General features: G+C 38.6%; 1 protein-coding gene across 1 annotated transcript in view; it reads right to left on the reverse strand.

Annotated features, from left to right (window-relative positions):
* Nucleotides 1-12,833, reverse strand: part of LOC136242503 (uncharacterized) — a 48,971-nt gene extending 36,138 nt beyond the window's left edge. The window contains exons 1-2 of the mRNA XM_066033976.1: nucleotides 12,779-12,833; nucleotides 12,264-12,698 (exon numbers count right to left, since the gene is read on the reverse strand). Coding sequence (XP_065890048.1) covers nucleotides 12,264-12,698; nucleotides 12,779-12,833 — 490 coding nt within the window. The remainder of the gene's footprint in view (nucleotides 1-12,263; nucleotides 12,699-12,778) is intronic.
* Nucleotides 12,834-22,733: the final 9,900 nt, after the last annotated feature.

Here is a 22,733-nt window from a genome sequence, read left to right on the forward strand (position 1 = left end):
GCAGCTGAACTCTCTACATGGTAGTTTCTCTGTAGCTGAACTCTCTACAATGTGACTTCTTCTAGCTGAACTCTCTACAAGGTGACTTGTTTCTAGCTGATCTCTATCCAGGGTGACTTGTTTCTAGCTGAACTCTCTACAGGTGATTTGTTTGTAGCTGAACTCTCTACATGGTGGTTTCGTTGTAACTGAACTCTCTACAAGGTAACTTCTTCTAGCTGATCTTTTTACACTGCATATTTGTTTGTAGCTGAGTCCTCTACAGGGTGATATGTTTGCAGCTGAACTCTCTACATGGAAGTTTCATTGTAGCTGAACTCTCTACAATGTGACTTCTTCTAGCTGAACTCTCTACAGGGTGACTTGTTTCTAGCTGAACTCTCTACAGGTGATTTGTTTGCAGCTGAACTCTCTACATGGTGGTTTCTTTGTAGCAGAACTCTCTACAAGGTAACTTCTTCTAGCCGATCTTTCTACAGGGTGATTGATTTTTTTTGCATCTGAACTCTTTACATGGTGGTTGCTTTGTAGCTGAACTCTCTAAAAGGTGACTTCTTTTAGCTGAACTCTCTACAGGGTGATCTTTTTGTAGCTGAACTCTCTAAAAGGTGACTTCTTCTAGCTGAACTCTCTACAGGATGATTTGTTTGCAGCTGAACTCTTTACATGATGATTTCTTTGTAGCTGAACTCTCTACAGGGCGATTTGTTTGCAGCTGAACTCTCTACATGGTAGTTTCTTTGTAGCTGAACTCTCTACAATGTGACTTCTTCTAGCTGAACTCTCTACAAGGTGACTTGTTTCTAGCTGATCTCTCTACAGGGTGACTTGTTTCTAGCTGAACTGTCTACAGGTGATTTGTTTGCAGCTGAACTCTCTACATGGTGGTTTCTTTGTAACTGAACTCCCTGCAAGGTGACTTCTTCTAGCTGATCTCTCTACAGGGAGATTTGTTTGTAGCTTAACTCTCTACAGGTGATTTGTTTGCAGCTGAACTCTCTACATGATGGTTTCTTTGTAGCTGAACTCTCTACAAGGTAATTTCTTCTAGCTGATCTCTCTACAGGATGATTTGTTTGTAGCCAAACTCTCTACATGATGGTTTTTTGTAGCTGAACTCTCTACAAGGTGATTTCTTCTATAGCTGATCTTTCTACAGGGTGATTTGTTTGTAGCTGAACTCTCTACATGATCGTTTCTTTGTAGCTGAACTCTCTACAAGGTGATTTCTTCTATAGCTGATCTTTCTACAGGGTGATTTGTTTATAGCTGAACTCTCTACATGATGGTTTCTTTGTAGCTGAACTCTCTACAAGGTAACTTCTTCTAGCTGATCTCTCTACAGGACAATTTGTTGGTAGCTGAACTCTCACATGATTGTTTCTTTGAAGCTGAACTCTCTACAAGGTGATTTCTTCTAGCTGATCTTTCTACAGGGTGATTTGTTTGTAGCAGAACTCTCTACAAGGAAACTTCTTCTAGCTGATCTCTCTACAGGGAGATTTGTTTGTAGCTGAACTCTCTACAAGGTAACTTCTTCTAACTGATCTCTTTACAGGGTGAAATGTTTGTAGCTGAACAATCTACAAGGTAACTTCTTCTAACTGATCTCTCTACAGGGTAATTTGTTTGTAGCTGAACTCTCTACAAGGAAACCTCTTTTAACTGAGCTCTGTACAGGGTGAATTATTTGTAGCTGAACTATCTACAAGGTAACTTCTTCTAGCTGATCTCTCTACAGGATGATTTGTTTGTAGCTGAATTCTGTATAGGTGATTTGTTTGCAGCTGAGCTCTTTACAGAATGGTTTCTTTGTAGCTGAACCCTCTACAAGGTAACTTCTTCTAGCTGATGTATCTACAGGGTCACTAGTTTGTAGCTGAATTCTCTACATGGTGGTTTCTTTGTAACTGAACTATCTACAAGGTGACATCTTCTAGCTGATCTTTCAACAGGGTGATTTGTTTGTAACTGAACTCTCTACAACAAAACTTCTTCTAACTGATGTCTGAACAGGGTGAATTGTTTGTAGCTGAACTCTCTACAGGGTAATTTGTAGCTGATCTCTATACAGGTTACTTATTTCTAACTGATCTCTTGAATTCTGTTCAGGGTGACTGCTCTATTAGGATGACTGCTCTATTGAGAGAGAGAGAATAAAGAGTATCTCGATCTCGCACTTGCTGCACCAAGTTGGATTTCGTGTTATAACTCCGTGGCTTTAAGTATGATTCTTCCACACCATTGAAGAGCCTTTCTAAGATGATTACTCCATCTGTACAGTGAATTTCAAAGCATTACCCCAAGCGGTTTATCTGGTAGGCGTGGCAAGTATTCGTTTTTTATTAGCTAATCTCGGTTGCGTAATTGTTACACACTGTTGGTTTTGTTGTTGTATCTTCCTGGTTTATAGCTCGATTTCTTTCAAACCACAAAAGGTTTGAGGTTCAATAGTTAACCTATTCACCCACCGATTTTCAACTTCTTCCCATACGCGGTTTACCCTGTAGGCGTGACAACATATTGGTGTTATTTTTCGTGCATAATCACTCATAACTCTTTGCCTGTTTATGGTATTCCAGCCAAAGTTGGTACCGAGATGCGCCTTTATATCCCCTTCTGTGTGCCAAATTTCAAGGAAATTGGATAACGTGTTCGCATTTTATAGCAGTTTATGTAAGTGTGCGAAAAGAGGAAGAAAAATAAGAAGAAAAAAAAAACCAAGAAACTAAGCCAATTTTTGAAGTCGCATATCTCAGGAATGCCTGAAGCGATTTCGCTCAAATTTGGAATGTGGAGTACTGAAGTTGGAGGGAATGTACAAAGCAAAATTCGTCTTGTTTCATCAAGGCAGCACAGAGCTACGGAGGTACGAAAATTGCGTTTTCTTTCTTCCTGTCAATATACTCACGGGGTTGCGCGCCGGCTTCTTGGGCCGCACGACACACTAGCGTGTGTCTTGAAATTTTACATGAATGGTTGTACAACACAAATAATATGACATGCCTCAGCACTTCTTAAGTGTTTTTTTTACTGTTGCCTTTTCCTTTTAGAAATTGTGGAATCAGGGCATGCAGTACCACTTTCCCCTTGGAACAGTCATGAGCTTAAGAAAATCCATTTGCATTTACAGTTACTGTTGTGATACTCATCTGTGGATACTTACTCTGGTCCTTGCACAATTTTGTTTTCCCTGTTTCCTCGAGATCGTCTGTGTGAACCAGATAAAACACTGCTGCTACAGTATACTTGTACAGACTTCTCCAAGGCCAACCATGCAATTGCAATGTGAACAGCAGACATGACCGGACACCTCTAGAATTTTCCACATGCTCAGTGGCATCTCACTCATAATCTGTGAATGGCCTATACAACACATAATATATAATTACAACTTTGCATGTGTATAGAATGAACTGTACATGTACGAAAATTGTTTACGAGTATCATTCAATCCTAGGCTATGATTCAATAAAGAAATATACCCTTATATACCCAGCCAGTGACTTTCCAGCAACTTTCTGTTCGTGCAGTACAATTAGTATAACCAACCTGCACTAGTATACAAACTGGTTGTCGGCTTCAAGGACTTTCCACGCTTTGAGCTGCTCAGCTGTGACAAAACTAGTCCTTAGAACAAAGTAACAAATGGTGTCAATGGATTCCACAGGACAGGCAGGAGGAAAACTCGGAAAATCTGTCAGCTAAATTTACAAATAGCTGAGAAACTGGTCGATTTCACCTATAATTCATAGTTTATCCTTGTATCGTTCCTTTGCTTCGTCGGGAAGCCTTCAGTCTAACTTGACAATCTCTACATTCCGCAGTTTGTATCAATCAGGTGGTGCATCAAAATGGTGTCTCGGTACGGTTTACGTAATGTTGATCACATGCTGAAATAGCTCTATAGTGATATATAGCACTTTGCAGTGTAGTTCCCTGGGGATTGCATTATCCAGTCCTAGTTTGGGCAGCTTTGAAATACAACATCAGTAGCCAGTTCAGGTGTTAACAGCTGACAATACGGCCTCTAAGGCTTGAATAGCCTTCTCTTTTGTTACCTATGAAGCAAAAATATGTGGTGCTGTAATGTTAATGGCAGCATATTATAATTGTAGTTCTGGAGGATGGACTAGGAACAGCGGCTAGCTATTCATGGCTGATGCTGATCAGGATAGAGGCTGTAGCTACCTGTAAAATATACAAGCATTGTCAATATGTAGCTAGCTATTACAGATTACAGTATATAAGTTCAGTGGATATGGTGTGCTTCGTACAGTAGCTACGTATAGTGTAAAAACGTAATAAAGTATTACAACGTACAGTAGCTAGTTATGGCAAAATTAGGACAGGTGAATGACTCAACTACACTACGTAAAAATGCGTATTATATATACTAACAATATGAAAGTCAACTATGAATACGTGTAGCCACAGTGTCACGTACTAAATGCAACCCACCATGTGTGCTCATGTGGCTACATGAAGTATGCACATGTAGTGCGTGTGAATAACTGTTTCATGTGTGTAACAAGACACGCGCTCCGATGCGTGTACACTAGGCCAAGCTTGTGTGTGCGTGCTTCAGTTCACGCGTGTGGAAATCACGCAAAACGCGCATGCTGTGAAGTTGTATTTGAGCTGTACTGTATCTACGTATCTTCCTACATGTATTTGCTTATGTTTGTCCGTGCACGCTCATGTGAGCAAAATTGTTAAATGGCAAAACAGCATTTACGTAAGAAGAAAAATCAAAATGAAATCTGTATTAAACTACTGCACAGGTAAGCTTTGCTCTGAGGTGGTTTCTTTTCAGTGGTCTGAAATACCGGTGTGATAACTCTCCTCAGACTTTGTGGATATCTTCTCTTCGGGTTCTACAGATGTTTAATAACTGAAAAACAATGATGCAGGCCTTGTGGGCTACCAGGAATAGCCTATTCCTTGGAGGTGGTTGAAAGAGGGTGTATCTCCTACGTACGCAAACAAAAATTAAGAGCAGCTTTGAGGCTTTCTTGAGAGAATTTGTTAGAAAAATATAATAGTAAAACCATAAAACAATTTAGAAGGTACTTCTGGGCATAATATGTTGTTGAAAGTGGTTTGTTTACCAAGCGCTTCCTTAGGAGTACATACTGTAACAACATAATTGAATTATGAAAATTCCATTAATTACAAAATCCGAGAATTACAATAAATTAATTATGTATTGTTGCATGGTTAAAGTAATAAAAATACATATACGTACGTAGGTAGTAGTTGGTTAATTCCAGATGAGTTAGCTAGCTACATGATGCCGGTTTTTAGAAGTAGCTGAACATCAACTTGTTTATGTAGTTTTAGTTTTTCTACAGTACCTATGTAGTATATACCCCTAAAAGACTTATCTTCGATAAACTATTCTTATTTCTACATTTTATTTATTTTATAATCAATTTTGTCAAAAGACACTTAACTGTTCAGAAGTGACATTCTAATGAAATTCGAGTAGTAAATTCCAAAGGTACAGTTTATTGTTTGCTTAGCCACATGATGCAATGGACCAACCAGGCAATGACAAGCTAGTACACATTGTAGCAGACAGGGTAACAGACCGACTAGACAGTAACCACACTATAACAGACAGTGACCACACTATAACAGATAATGTAACAGACCAACTAGACAACAGACAATATATAACAGACCAACTAGACAGTGACCACATAACAGACAATGTAACAAACAGTGCCCACATTATGACAGACAACGTAACAGACCAACTAGATAGTGACCACATAACAGACAATGTAACAAACAGAGACCATATCAGACCAGACAATTATCAGCCTGCAAATGACCAGCTAGATTGTAAAGTATTTTGTAACTCTGGGAATCATCTCGGATACCAAACTTTCTCTTGGAATAAGGAAATGGATTTTCTGGAGATTGGTTATCAGGAAGCATATGGTTTCCTTCCTCCAAGAAAGCCTTATTATTGCTCTGTTGGGCAGTCCCAGATTGCAAATGATCAACTAGCTGGATAGTATGAATGGAACCAGGTTGCAGGCAGTTCATGGATGCATCCACATCCTCCTTTTCCATTTCATTAGTGGCTTCAGCTTGACACAGATTACTATTCACTATTAAACATAAGATCAAACCTGTTACAGTGTATGGGCTTTAGAGGCTGGTTTGTGATTCCAGATGAATCTGTAGACAAATTCAGTTTCGTACTTACAGGGTAAACAATGTTGGTTCACCCATTATCACCTTCACCATTGAAATACATGCCACAATGAGTGGTGGTTAAAACTTCCTTCTGGTATTCTGTCAAGAGACCATTATGATCTTTTACAAGCCTTACCTCTTCGATTGAGATTTGCAAGTGATGTAAAGGTAGTAATTGATATGATTGATGCTTGCAAGAATTGCAAAGGAATAGATGAAGAGAAGTATGAGCCACTCACTGAAAAACACAAAGGAAGGTTTTATGATTATTCAATAAAGTATATTAATATAACATTTATGATAATAATTATGCGTGCACTGAAGTTGGTTGCATATCTTTTTGTAGGAAAGAAACTGCTTGCACATTATGACCACCACTTCAATTGCATATGACATGTTCAGTGTTTGAGGCTATTGTTATTAAACATGAAGAAAGACCTGTGTGAGTACTGCTACAAGTAACAGAGAAATGTCCTCAATAGTACCTTGCGCAGTTTACACCAGGGAGAGAGCCCTAACCGTTCAAGTTCACAAACCCACACCAACTATAGGCATTGTAATACTGCTGAAATGCATGCAAGGCTTGCTGATTCACACCATGTCACCCGCTTAGAGAGTAGAGCACTTCAACGGATGAAATCCAAAGTAGATAGTCTCATTGAGTCAGAAGCATTGCAGGTTGATCAAACTATGGATGATGATCTTCGATGATCATGTATAGCCAAACGTAGAACGTGCTTTCCAAGTATAGTGAAGATTCCTTTCAAGTTATATTTTGGAAGCAGCAGCTGAAACTGTCTGCTTGTAAGAGTCCTAATGGCAGATGGTGGCATCCACTAGATATGAAGTGGGCAATGTATCTGCATCACCTCTCTGGGAAAGCTTATGATACAACCTGGAATTCTGGCATTCTCACACTTCCCTCAGCACAGACTCTGAGAGAATACACTCACCTTTCTCCAACCAGAGTTGGCTTTTCTGTTGATGCAGAGAGACAACTGCTTGATGTTTTAAATCTTAGAGAAGTATTGGCTAAGTATGGTGTTATTCTCATTGATGAGATGTAAGTGAAACAAGGAGTTGTGTTTGATAAGAACACTGGAGCTATGATAGGTTTCACAGATTTTGGTGAGGTGTCTAACCAATTAAGTGAATTCAAAAGATCTCTGAATAATGACAACCCTGGATTACACTGGCCACTAACCAAGTCTATGCTGGTGTTTATGTTCAGAGGATTATTCACAAATATTGCACTGGCATTTGCACAGTTTCCTGTGACATCTGTGAAAGGGCATAACATTTTTCCTCTGCTGTTGGAAGCTATAGGTCGTCTAAACAGGATGGGTTGTGTAATCCTTGGGATTACCTGTGATGGTGCAGTACCTAACTGGAAACTGTTTTGCATGCATACCAAACCAGAATGCAATAACCCTGATGCAACTTATAAAACAGTCAACATCTTTTCTAATAATGAAAAAGAACTTTTTCTTTGTTGATCCTTCTCATTCGATTAAGACCATCAGGGACAGTTTTCGTAATCCTGCCCAAAAGCTGTGGGTAAGAAATTAAATGTGACTGGATTTTGGAAAAACGATCCAAATCGCACATTAGAAGTTTCGAGATAAACGGTTTTAAAGAATTGAAGCCAGCATAACTCTCCTAGGATAGCAAGCACGCGTATGAAATTTACACAAAAGATGCATCAATCTGTTACCTTTCAAGCCACTTCCAGTACCTGTAGCTGCTTGTACAGTTTCCCACCAAATAAGATAGAAAATCTGAGTAGTTGGACGAGCGAAGTAGTATCACGAGTGCTCACAAAGGGGTGGAGGCTGGGGGGTGGCGGGGAGGGCAAAATATAGGCCTCAAAATGGAGGCAGACCACGATTGGAGTCCAGACAGGAGATTACAGGGCTGTGCTGGCTCCTTAGTGGCTGATATGTAGCAAAATCTACAGAGAACATGTCTGGCCAACATTATAAGGCTGTCCACCAGTAAACCACTGATTCTTGCCAGGCCAGGTCCTTCACAAGGCCTGAAACCGCCATTTGGGCACTCCACACCACCCAGAAAAGACGTCTATTAAAACCAGCCCCGTGTAGTTTGAGTAGTGCTGAGGGTCAAAACTTGTAGTACGATAGTGTAGCTATCCACTGGTGGTGTTAGTTTGATTTTGCCTGATGTGCGATTTGGTTCGGTTCTGTAAACTCTGGTCACAAATTTTGATTTATATTGTTACAGTAATAATTATTGCATGTGTGCCTATGTGTATATGTATATAATTATTTTATGTCTATTTAGTGCAATCGGAAGAGCATCAAATGGGATTTTATTAAGGATTTGTATAAAAGAAATGCTGGCAGACCAGGATACTCCATGGTCTATAAGATTAAGTATGAACATATCAAGCTCACAAACATTTCAAAAATGAGAGTGGACCTTGCAGCAGACGTGAGTATATTAGACAATGTCTATATATTCCCAATCAATGCATGAGCTTGCATGTAGTTAATAATTTAAGCTGTGTATGTTGTGTATACTTTAATCATTTAACTCAGTATTATACTTGTGTAGGTTTTCAGCAACAATGTAGCCAATGCATTAAAGTTGACAGGTGGAACGGACGTCAGTAAAGCAGCAATTCTTATTGACTTGATGGACAATCTTTTGATTCCTTCAATGTATTGTCTTTCTCCAAAGGTTAGAAAGAAAGAAAGCAGTTTAAACAGCCATACAGGTATTCAAATGATTCTCGTCTAAAGGTAAGCTGGTTGTGTGCATTGTGACAACGTTTTATAACTTCAACTGCAGTTTCTCAAAGAGGAATTCCTTGTTTACTTTGAAAATTGGGAGAAGAGTGTCATGGCTAGAGATGGGTTCACAGATGCTGACAAAGAAATGATGATAGCAAGGGAGTCTAGAACTGGGATGCAAATGTCATGTATTGCTACTCTGGATAATACATACACACCTGTGCATATCACTTTTAATTTTAGTTTACTTATTACTGGAGTTAGTGCCAACGGTACTTGCCATTCCTGGAGTTAGTTGCTTCATGAGTGGACATGTAAATCAAGACTAGGCATGAAGCTATTATGCTCCAAAAATTGAGCATTATACTTTTGAGCAGTGCTCAAAAAATCACCTATTATGCTTTAGAGAATTGCCCATTATTCCCAAAATTATGCCACCATAATTGGTTAATAATACCAGTTTATTGCTCATTTTCATTGATGTTTAAGCTCCAAATAGTCTTGAATTTTTAGCTGGTTGCTGTATTAGAGTATTTAATTTCAATGTGACTGCTTTATTAGAGTAAATAATATTCAGTGACTGTTCTATTAGAGTTTATGACTGCTCTATTAGAGTATCTCGATCTTTTTTAACAAATTGTGCAATCTGCAGATTTTCCTACTGTTAAAGCTTTATAATCACCTCAAAATACTAGCATAATTCCTGATTCCCACACATACCTATTATGCCTGAAATTATACTGGCATAATAGCCGCATCCCTAATTAAGACTCACTAGAGAAGAATTTTGGCATGCAATGCCAACAGGGAAAATCAAACGATAACCCTACTGTCCTGCAGTTTGTCAAGAATAGTGACACTATCCGTCAAGTTGGCTTGATGTGGTTTGACGATGCTAAAGGAAATTTCCAGAAGAGTGTCAGTGTCCAACAATCAATTGATGACACAAAGCTGCTTCCTCTTGACAGAGAAAGTGTACACGCAGATATTCATGCTAATAATTTTTCTTTAACACTATTTACGATTTTGAGTTAATTTTTCAATTACATAATGATTAAATTAAATATGCAGTATATTATTTAAAATAATGTTTTTCGCAATGCTTTTGTTTTACCGATGCCTTGTTTGGCTTCCCGTTTGCATAGTTCTTGAATTGTATTAGCAAAACATTTGTCAAAACACATCTCGAGCAACTCTAAGACTTCTACTCGCTCATCACCAATTTCATTAGACATTCCAGTCAAGCACCATTGAATTGTACGTCGTCATCTGCAAAAAAGTTTTTCTTAAGCTTTATCCTAGTTGTTTCATCCACGGTGTGGGCTTTATCAAGGACTAAATGCCTACAGATTGCATTTTCAATAGCAACAAAAGCCTGTTGTGCTTCTTTACTAATACGAATCAACCCACTTCTGTTAATTGTGTTAGTCCACACAGCAGCTTCACACTGGTAATCCTGTTCTTTAAACTGCAAATGGTCAAGCCCATGAATTAATTCAGCATCAGCTTCATGTGCTTTCAGTTGGCGAACCACATAACCCCCACCATAATATATGGAATTTTCTTCCTCAAATGTCAATGGTTCATCTGATGGTCCAGTGTCAGCTGTCTCGTTAACTGCAAATTTCTTTTTTAGCAAATCTCCAAAAATAAATCTTGTAAGGTGTTGAAAGAAACTTGCTTCTGGGTTGGCATTAATTGAAAACAAGTAGGTTGTCCACTTCTGTTTAAAGTAGTCTGAACCTTGTAAAAAATGCAGCTTAGGCCACAGAACACCTTGCTTTACTGTGCCTTTCTTAGAAAGTGATTGGTTGATTATTAAAACAAGCTCATTGATCAGCCACTGACAAAACCATACAGTCCTGTCAGGTAGGCTATGAGTATCAACTAACATTAAGTCAGCAGTTGCCAGATATGCTTTATTAGCTGACGAGGGCAACTGGAAACTGTCGTCCAGCTTCATTTCCCCAAGGAAAGCTCGAATAAGTAACATGGGATCTGTTATTAACGAAAACAGAATAATCATAACATGGTACAGTACAACGTGATGCACGTCCTTACCTCCTGGAAAAGAATCATTCTGACACTTTATGTTTCTTGAAGACGACACCATGTGGATCAACCAGCAGAGAAAGCCATAGAAGGTGAAGCCCAAGAAAGGTGTAAATTGCAGACTGTAGGCAAGGAGTACACACGTGAAATTTAAGTTTTCTATCTTCTCTCTCGATAATCCATGACAAGACATTACAAAAGTAATGAAACTACTAGGACTACAAGGTCAAAACAACAGAATTGCACAAAATCAAAATAAACACCTATATGAATACACAGCAAAAGAGGCTGAATGGAATAAGGGTAACTTTTAATCTGCAGAATGGCATGAGGTACACAGTATGGTGTTCCACAAAATGGGCTGTTGACAAAGAAAGAATAACGTAAAGAATTAATAAAAGAAGCAACAGGCCTAATAGATAGAGGATATGATCTTTTAGGTACTTGAGACAACTATACATATATATATATGTGCATTTGTGTGCGCGCACGTGTGTGTGTGCGTGTGTGCATGCATACAGTGGTAAATTCATTTGTGACTGAGTCTGCATGGGAAACAGCAGATGTGGTTTTTCACCATAAAAGTAAAACTATATGAACACACTATCATCAACTTAACTGTCAAATCAGCCAGGCTTGAGTGGTCTGCATTTGCTTACTGCTTTTCCCAAGTCCAGTGACAAGCTGTACAAGCAGTCTGGGGCCTTAATGGAGCTTTGGTCAACCTGCAGAGGATGGCTGTTTGTGGCTATACAGCTTTGTGATGTTGATAAAGATCCATGCTATAGATTTCCTTTCATTTTAGCCAGTTTTGAGACCTGAATTTGGCCTAATTTATTCCTATGCAATCCTCTTTAATTTTTAAAACAACTTCTTGATCCATCTCCTTCCACCACCCTCATTGGAACTCACTTGAAACACTCAACCACTTTGATTTAAAAGCTATGTATCTAAAATGGTGGGCAACTTAGCTGTTGGTAACTTGAACAGTGGATGCCCCCGGAAGGTAAAAAGCATGTGAAAGTTTGGTACACGTAGCTTCAACCATTGTCGGGCTACAACACACTAAATACTAAAACTGGCATTTCTTGATACATTTAAAAACTGAGAAAGTCACATGCACATTGCATTGTAATTGCATTAGCATGCGTAGTGCTTTATGCACCTACTGAACCACAAAGGATTACTTTTTGATACACACTGAAAACTACGTATATCATCTACCATTATTTAATGTAATTTTATTACCTGTAGGTGTTGTTGTTGTTGGTGTTGTTGTTGTTGTTGTTGTTGGTGTTGTTGTTGTTGCTTTTAGTGTTGTTAGAAATGTTGTTGCTGTTGTTGTAGAGCTAGATGTAGTTTGTGCGGTGGTCATCCCCATTGATGTTGGTACAGATGGCCTAATCACAAGTATCATATTAGTAATCACCATAAAAGTATCACTAACTGGACCAGTTCCACAAATATTCACAGCAGTTACAGTCACATAATAAGTTGTGTTAGGAGTTAACTGTGTTATAGTAATGTTTGTCAGTGATGTAGATTCTTCGAAACTACTATCATCATCAGTCCAGTTTACAATATAACAATCAACATCATCCACCTCATCCCACTGTACAACAAGATTTAATGATGCATTACTAATGTTACTAACTCTGATATTGATTGGTGTACCAGGTGGACCTGTGGCATATACATATTATATAAAAGTAGTGACATACTATCATCAAGCAATTATGCACATCGTGCTGTTTAAGACATACCGGATATTAAATTTTCAAATTGGGTGATAATCTCAGCACTATTTATTGTAAGCATATTATAAACCTTGCTTACACATGCTTGTTAATTTTTTGTATCATATGTGACCGGATCTGCGAAAACCCGACATAATGGCGCATTTTTTAAAGTCTTTATTATTGAATATTTATAATCTACTTAGCCAAGTGCATGCTCTGGCCAAGTTTCAGCCTTGTATGCCAACAACTTTTGGAGTTACAGCCCTACAAAGTGGCAGCAACAGAAAGATCGATTTGTACAGCAAGTATCGGTAAAATAAATTACAGGTGCTTACAAAAATGACTGTAACTTACAAACACAATGCAATACAGAGTTGCAACATACACCATCGTGTTTGTCATAAATATGGGAGCCCATTATATGGTGAATTTTTTCTCCTGCCACCTTTCTTCATTACATACAGAGACGAAATCAGTGAAGAAAAATCGATCACTTTACGACTGCTTCAACATGACGTAAACAAACCACGTATCCTTTAAGGTACTGCTACGACACAAAGATTTTCGAACTACTCTTGAGTAGGCGTATAAGATGGTACCCATGTTTTTATGATTACACCCTTTCTTCATAAAGAACAGAGCGTTTAAAAATTTTATGAAATTTTTTTTCCATTTACACAAATATTTTATGCATTACAATCAATAGCCTATACTGAAATTTTAGGCTTGCGTCATTATTTTGGGTTTTTGCAGATCCGGTCACATATACTTATGTCACCATTAATAAACTCCTATACACTTCAGTAAAGAAGAATGGACATATTAGGCTATAATTGAGCCACAAAAATGCTTGCCTTCAATAACTAGAGCAAATTCAGAAACTCTTTCGCTTTGATACTACAGTGGATCCTCACTAATCCGAACAGCTCTGTTCTCAAGTTGACAAAAGTCTGTTCAGATTAGTGAATTTGTTTGGATTAGTGAACCCATTGATTATATACAGAGCCTAATTCAATTACTCTAATAGAACATACATTTGTTTGCAAATACTCTAATAAAACAGTCATTTGTACTGCTCGGATTATCGAGCGTTCGGATTACTGGAGTTCGGATTAGTGAGGATCCACTGTACAAGCAAATATTAACAAGTACATACGGTACAGCTCAGCTCCAAGATCATGCACACCTTCATCTAATATGTGAGTAAAATGCAGGCAAAATGTGAGCAAAACAAGAGAAAGTCGCATCCTCATGCAATGTGTATTATGAGTAAACTTGTATTGCGACATGTACATAGATTCTACGTGGTGACAGCATAATTTTATACGGACGAGTGAGACACATGCAAAATGCAGGGAAAATGCGTCTAAAATGTGGGTGAACGTTACTTTGGAGCTGAACTGTACCATATTAATAAATTGTACATCTGCGTGTAGGAGTCGTAGAAACACAGTACAAAAAGTAATACAATATGGAGGTCATTCATCTACAGCTGCAGCTATACTAGTGGCTAAAACTGGGATACAACTTTACACGTCAAGTAATTCTCTACTTTCTCTTAGCTCTTTAACAAACATTTAAAACATTTTAACACTTACTGTAACAGTTTCTACTAGCTTCTGTAATTTTTAAATTTTCTCACCCTTTATATTTAATAATAACTATATGAAAATCACATTATTTGTATAGTAGGAATGACGAAGGTGTAGGTGTGGCCCATGAATAAAATATCACCCAAAAACCTGCTTCGATTTCTCCCCATGATGACATGAGAGTATTGGTTGGGTGAAATCTATCCCAAAATTGATTTCAGATTGACTCAAAATGTTTTCATTATGTTGCTACAGAATTTATAAGAAAACATCAACAGAAATTTCTACTGCCACCCTGATGCATTCAGTCAAGCATAGTCGAAAAATCACTATAGCTACGGGCTAGCCCTACTTCTTTCACAGAAACACTTCGGGCATATTGATAGCCATACAATACATACACTATTATCTTACTTTTATCCTTTCATATACTATGGCGGCCATAGCACAGTACTGCTTTGATCTCCAGGGTGCACGCTCCACAGTGTTATTGCACCAACACATTGGAATACACGTGTCTTTTCCAGATGAGATTCACTAAGTATCAGAGATGTGGTGTTATAGTTGACGCTACAGTTGACGTCATTATGTTTATGACATCATGATGTTTATAAGCAAGATTGGTTACATAGGGGTAGATTAAAGAACAAATTTTCACAATTCTAGTAGTCCAAAGTTAGGGTTTGGGTCAGCTTTAGCTAGTTAATCCAACTAGTTAGTAGCCATATTTTTAATATACTTTAAATCACCACATTTATATAAACACAAAAAAATTGAATTTTCAACTAGAGTAGGGACCATAGCACATTGATAAAAAGAACTGGAACAAGTTAGAGTAGTCTATGATATTAAATCACAGTAAAGCAATAAGAATTGTTACATCCCTACTGTGCATTTTTATTATGGTATCTTGAGCACAGTAGGGATATAACACTTTTTATTGTTTTACTGTGATTTAATATCATGCACTACTCCAACTTGTTTCAGTACTTTTTATTGATGTGCTTTGGTCCCTTCTCTAGTTGAAAATTCTAATTTTTTGTGTACTTGTTTATTAACTTTTTATGTAAATAATTCTTATGACTGGTGAACCCATGCATACCGCATCTGAAAGGGCACTGTGCACCCCAGCTTATTATCATCTGAAAAGTGAAATATCCATTATACTTCGTTGTCAGCTATGTTCAACCCGCTATACAGCATTTCGGATCAAGAACTGTTTGATAGCACCTCTGCAATCCATGCATAACAAAAGAAATGGCGCCACGCACCCAGTTATATCAAATATCATCTGAAAAGTGAAATATCCATATGCTTTGTTGTCAGCTGTGTTCAACCTGTTCGTTACACAGCATTTTGAATCAAGAACTGTTCGAAAAGCACCTCTGCAGTCCATGCATACAGAAAGAAAGAAATAGTCCCATGCACCCCAGCTACCAATAATTGTCTGAAAAGTGAAGTATCCTAATCATCTTCATTGTCGGCTATGTTCAACTCACAGTACAAATCAAGAACTGTTTGAAAAGCCCCTCTCCAATCAAAATAGCTACTATGAAAAATACAGACGATTTCCGTAACGAAGGAAAGCCATCACGTGTTACTGCCAAATCAACACTTTTCACTGTCAGTAAAGATGAATGGGACACAAAGGAGGACATTGGTAAGTCCATGAAGAATGCATAGTACGTACTGAGGTATGCCAAAAGGCACCTCTCGGGCCGAAGCGATGTCGAACAGTGAAAAAATCAAGCATGTAGCTTTAGCCATTATCGAGTTACACTTGTCTGAAGGAATCAGTCAGTTACATACTCAGTCAGTCAGTAGAAAATTGCATTAAATAATTTTTAAAAATTCCTAGCAACTTTTTGAAGGCATTTCGGCTTGATCTAAAAGCTTCTTTGGGCTTAGTTTGACCTAACCAATAGTGCTTCATTGTCGTCTGGGATAATTGAGACTGGTTTTGGGGTGATGTTATTTCGTGGGCCATACCTACTCCTTTGTGGTCCCTGCTATAGTACTGTATGATTATCTTGGATTCAATTATATCTAAGATTCAGAGTTTGGCAGCTAGCAGTGGTGGTACAATAGCTAGGACTCTAACGTATTATGGAAGAGTGATGGGATTAAGCACAGTAATCTTATATATCAAACAGTACACTAGTACTGTTTAAGTAGGGATCCCCACTAAAATGATGAGCACCACTTAAAATGCTGCCTTTAAAAACCATCCTAGAGATATCTTACACCATGAAAATCACCGTTACGGAATAATATTAGTCCACCTGACATGAAATACAGCATTAAAAACAAGAAAATACTTATGGTAACCGGATATAGAATTTAAAGAAACCTCCAAAACTTGAAAGTTTGTCTCACTCACTCACTCATTCACTAACTCACTGACCACATTCGCAAGCCTAGAGCCCAAACGAAGCAGCATACGGTCACCATTTTATGCCACAACAACAAACTCACTGGTGGGATGTGCCTTTTTGGGTTCCGACAAGTGTACGCCCTGTACGCCTTGTCTTTCCTTTTATTTTCAATCAGGTTGGTTGTCTTCTTCTTCAGGCATCAAAACCATACCGTGGCATTAGTTTTCTGTATCAACACTTTTCTGTAGACACCACAAAATTATTTCAGAAAGCAGTTATGCTGCTGAAAGAGCGGGGTGCTTATAATTTCAAGTGATGCACGTGTCATCTATGGTGAAACATTGAGGCTTCTGAGTTGTCACTTCGGCTTTTGCCAACATCTGGACTGTAATCGAGAATGAGATTTGTTATTTAATAGATGGACTGATACTTGACGGCTTATTCCTCTGAACACACGGACACAGCCAGACAGCAAGATCGGTAAGTGATTGGATAGTACTTGAGTGGAAATTGTATTATTTCATCCTGTTAGTCAAGACTAAGTTCCAGACACCTGAAAGGGCTTGTTCGTTCGAACAACTTCTGATCCGGGTGAATAGAATGCAGACCATCGTACTGAGACAGATCATAGATCTGAGCGCCACTGCTATTACAATCAAAGGTAACATATGCACGCTACTACGGGGGCCTATGTGCTTTCAATTTTGGCACAGTACGTACTTTAATAAGCTGTACAGAAACTTAATAGCTAGCTCACAAGGTACAGTGTAACTAGCTGCACTACAACAAAAAACTAAACAAACTAGTGTTTTTTTTAAATTGTTATTTTAAAAATGAAGTAGGGATCTATGCAATAAAAAGTAGTGAAATAAGAGATGAATGATGGCATTACAGCATACCTCGATGGGAAAGTCCCTACTTTAGCACATTAGCTATAATCCCTACTTTAGCACATTAGCTATAATTTTGCTCAAGGTATAGGGACTTTCCCTCTGAGCTGTGCTATAATACCATCGTTCATCTCTTGTTTCACTACTTTTTATTGCATAGATCCCTACTTCATTTTAAAGTTAACATTTTTTTAAAAAATACGTACTAATTTCTTTTACTTTTTCTACATTTTTTATAAGTTTTAAGTTGAAGTCACTAAAGGCATCAAATTTCTGAGATTTAGTCAATTCCATTCCAAGTAGGAAGCTCAGAGAGCTGTGCTCCATTGTAGATGAGAAGTCGCCAGCCACTAAGAGATGAAGAGCTTGTAGAATGGTATGTTCAAAGCATAGTGCATGTATGAAAGTATACCACTGTTATAAGCGAAATAGTCTGGCAGCTACACCAAACCTTAGTGCATGGTGGTATATCAGTAGTAGGCTAGTACAGTTAGAATATAAGTGGACAGCCTTTGTGTATAATTGGATTATTAGATTGCAGATAGTGTAGCACGGATATCCAAATTAGCCGATTATTCTGATAACCAATTTTAAGCAACAGAATTAGCCGATACCGATAACCGATCCGATATACACTAACACTCATCCTCATCATTATTAAATGACTCATATTAGTGACATAACCATTGATATACAGCTTATTCTAGGCTAAAATGTAAAGTTAAATGTATCTAATCCAAAACAGCCAAGCTGTAAAAAAAGAGTGCGGCCCTGAGAAAGGCTATGGTGAAAAAAGATGTGAAATCCAAGGTGGCGGCCAAGAAATGGCTGTGATGGTAGGTTAATGGTAAAAATTTTAATAACGACAATTCAGGTGAATTTTGTGCCAATTGACCAAGCGGCACCAAATTCACCAGAATTGTTGTTATTAAAATTTTTACCATTAACCTACCATCACAGCCATTTCTTGGCCGCCACCTTGGATTTCACATCTTTTTTCACCATAGCCTTTCTCAGGGCCGCACTCTTTTTTACAGCTTGGCTGTTTTGGATTAGATTTCACTTCTTTTTGTATTTGTATACCCCAAAGCCGGCCTATGGCTGGCTCTAGGGCTTTTTAACCTGTCATTTTTTCTTTACTACAGGAAGAAGAAAAGATGAAGCAGGATGATTTCTTAGTAGCTGACCTCTCTGCAAGGTGATCCTTCTAGCTGATCTCTCTACCGGATGACTTGCTTGTAGCTGAACTCTCTACAGGGTGATTTGTTTGTAGCTGAACTCTCTACAAGGTAACTTCTTCTAGCTGATCTTTCTACAGAGTGATTTGTTTGTCTCTACAGGGAAATTTGTTTGCAGCTGAACTCTCTACATGGTAGTTTCTTTGTAGCTGAAGTCTCTACAATGTAACTTCTTCTAGCTGAACTCTCTACAGGGTAACTTGTTTCTAGCTGAACTCTCTACAGGGTGATTTGTTTGTCAGGGGCGGATCCAGAGTCTGGAAAGAGGGGGGCACCTTGCTGAAAAAAAGTTGAAGAGCAAAAAAAAAAAAAAGGTCACAACAATAATAGCTAGTTATCCTTTACCAAATATATTATATCACGTATGTTATGCAAAATAAAATCCTATTTATAGCTTCCTAAGTAAGCTACACTTCCCCATGAACACTGTGACTGCTTTATTAGAGTGATTGGTGATTGACTCCTCTATTAGAGTATCTCGATCTTATATACATTTTTTTAAGGGAGGGGGGGGGGAGCACGTCCCCCTGTGCCCCCCCCCCCCTCGATCCGCCCCTGTTTGTAGCTGAACTCTCTACAAGGTAACTTCTTCTAGCTGATCTTTCTACAGGGTGATTTGTTTGTCTCTACAGGGAAATTTGTTTGCAGCTGAACTCTCTACATGGTAGTTTCTTTGTAGCTGAACTCTCTACAATGTAACTTCTTCTAGCTGAACTCTCTACAGGGTGACTTGTTTCTAGCTGATCTCTCTACAGTGTAACTTGTTTCTAGCTGAACTCTCTACAGGTTGATTTATTTGTAGCTGAATTCTCTACAAGGTAACTTCTCCTAGCTGATCTTTCTACAGGGTGATTTGTTTGTAGCTGAACTCTCTACAGGGTGATTTGTTTGCAGCTGAACTCTCTACATGGTAGTTTCTTTGTAGCTGAACTCTCTACAATGTAACTTCTTCTAGCTGAACTCTCTACAGGGTAACTTGTTTCTAGCTGAACTCTCTACAGGGTGGTTTGTTTGTAGGCGAACTCTCTACAAGGTAACTTCTTCTAGATGATCTTTCTACAGGGTGATTTGTTTGTAGCTGAATTCTCTACAGGGCAATTTGTTTGCAGCTGAACTCTCTACATGGTAGTTTCTTTGTAGCTGAACTCTCTACAATGTAACTTCTTCTAGCTGAACTCTCTACAGGGTAACTGCTGAACTCTCTACAGGGTGATTTGTTTGTAGCTGAATTCTGTACAGGTGATTTGTTTGCAGCTGAGCTCTTTACAGAATGGTTTCTTTGTAGCTGAACTCTCTACAAGGTAACTTCTTCTAAATGATCTTTCTACAGGGCAATTTGTTTGTGGCTGAATTTTCTACAGGGTGATTTCTTTGCAGCTGAACTCTCTACATGGTGATTTCTTTGTAGCTGACCTCTCTGCAAGGTGATCCTTCTAGCTGATCTCTCTACCGGATGACTTGTTTGTAGCTGAACTCTCTAGAGGGTGATTTATTTGTAGCTGAACTCTCTACAAGGTAACTTCTTCTAGCTGATCTTTCTACAGGGTGATTTGTTTGTAGCTGAATTCTCTACAGGGCGATTTGTTTGCAGCTAAACTGCTGAACTCTCTACAATGTAACTTCTTCTAGCTGAACTCTCTACGGGTGGCTTGTTTCTAGCTGATCTCTCTACAAGGTGACTTGTTTGTAGCTGAACTCTCTACAGGGTGATTTGTTTGTAGCTGAATTCTCTACAGGGCGATTTATTTGCAGCTAAACTGCTGAACTCTCTACAAGGTAACTTCTTCTAGCAGAACTCTCTACAGGGTAATTTGTTTGTAGCTGAATTCTCTACTGGGCAATTTGTTTGCAGCTGAACTCTCTACATTGTAGTTTCTTTGTAGCTGAACTCTCTACAATGTAACTTCTTCTAGCTGAACTCTCTACGGGTGGCTTGTTTCTAGCTGATCTCTCTACAGGGTGACTTGTTTCTAGCTGAACTCTCTACAAGGTGATTTGTTTGTAGCTGAACTCTCTACAAGGTAACTTCTTCTAGCTGATCTTTCTACAGGATAATTTGTTTGTAGCTGAATTCTCTACAGGGTGATTTGTTTGCAGCTGAACTCTCTACATGGTAGTTTCTTTGTAGTTAAACTTTCTACAATGTAATTTCTTCTAGCTGAACTCTCTACAGGATGACTTGTTTCTAGCTGATCTCTGTACAGGGTGACTTGTTCCTAGCTGAACTCTCTACAGGTGATTTGTTTGCAGCTGAACTCTCTTACATGGTGGTTTCTTTGTAGCTGAACTCTCTACAAAGTGACTTCTTCTAGCTGATCTATCTACAGGATGACTTGTTTCTAACTGAACTCTCTACAGTGTGATCTGTTCATAGCGGAACTTTCTACTGGGTGATTTGTTTGCAGCTAAACTCTTTGCATGATTGTTTCTTTGTAACTGAACTCTCTACAAGGTAACTTCTTCTAGCTGATCTCTCTACAGGGTAATTTGTTTGTAGCTGAATTCTCTACAGGGTGATTTATTTGAGCTGAACTCTCTACATGATGGCTTCTTTGTAGATGAACCCTCTATAAGGTACCTTCTTCTAGCCGATCTGACTACAGGGTGACTTGTTTGTAGCTGAATTCTCTACAGAATAACTTGCAATGTAAGATTACTGAGTAAATTATAAATGCAGCTGAATGCTTTATTAGGGTGACTGTTCTATTAGAGTATCTCGATCCCGCATTTGCTGCACGTAGTTACCTTTCGAATCATAACTCAGTGATTTGTAATCTGATTCTTCTGTACTACTGCAAGGACTTTCTATGATGAGTATTCCAGCTACATACTGATTTTCAGCTCGTTGGTCTACGCGGTTTGCCTGGTAGACACGAAAACTAATAGTTTTTTTATTCATAAAAATCGATCGCGTAATTTTGACACAGGTTGGGTTTTGTGTCGTATCTCCATGGTCTTTATCCCGATTCCTTTCAAACCACAAAAAGGCACTCCTACGATGGTTGCTCCATCTACATATCAATTTTCAACTGATTCCTCCAAGGGGTTTACCCTGTAGGCGTGACAGACCTTCGACCTTATTTTACGCAAATAATCGGTCATAACTCCGTGAATGTTCATCGGATTCCTACCAAAGTTGGTACGGAGATCCGCCTTAATGAGCCCTTTAAGTGTGCCAAATTTCAGCCCGATCCGAGCACGCATTCGTGTTTTATGGCGGATTTTGCGAAGTGTGCGAAATGAAGAAGTAGAAGAAGAAAAAAACGAAGAAATTAAAACGAAATTTTGTTCGCTCGTATCTCGGAAATGGCTGGAGCGACTTTCTTCAAATTTGGTGTGTAGACTCCCCTAGCTGGCCGGCACCTCTCTACCAAATTTGGTTCCAATCGGATAAGGGATCACAGAGCTACATAGGTGTGAAAATTGCGTTTTCTTTCTTCCTGTTAATATACTCACGGGTGGCACGCCGGGTTCTTGGGCCGCACGACACACTACCGTGTGTCTTGATACCATAAGTAAAAGTTGTTCATGGTAAACAGGTTTTAAGTACGTTTTACTACTGCTATACAGTTGAAACAAGTGGCTGGTACTTCATAGAAACCTAAACCTCAGTTTACTATTGGGCATGGCCTAAAATCTTGACAGTTTACTATGGGCATAGCTTGTAGTCACCACTAAACCATTAACACATAACTTAATTAAAATGCCAAATAACTTATGTCTAGCCTCCCCCACATCATTATACTACACAGCGCAGTAGAGGTTAATATCGGGTTTGATTTCATCAAAACCAATTAATCGGCTAGTAGCCAATATCAGCCCAATGCCAATTAATCTTGGCTAGTAGCCAATATCCACCCAATTCCAATTATTGAACCAATTAT

The sequence above is a fragment of the Dysidea avara genome, chromosome 1 (genome assembly GCF_963678975.1).
Source record: "Dysidea avara chromosome 1, odDysAvar1.4, whole genome shotgun sequence".
NCBI lineage: Eukaryota > Metazoa > Porifera > Demospongiae > Dictyoceratida > Dysideidae > Dysidea > Dysidea avara.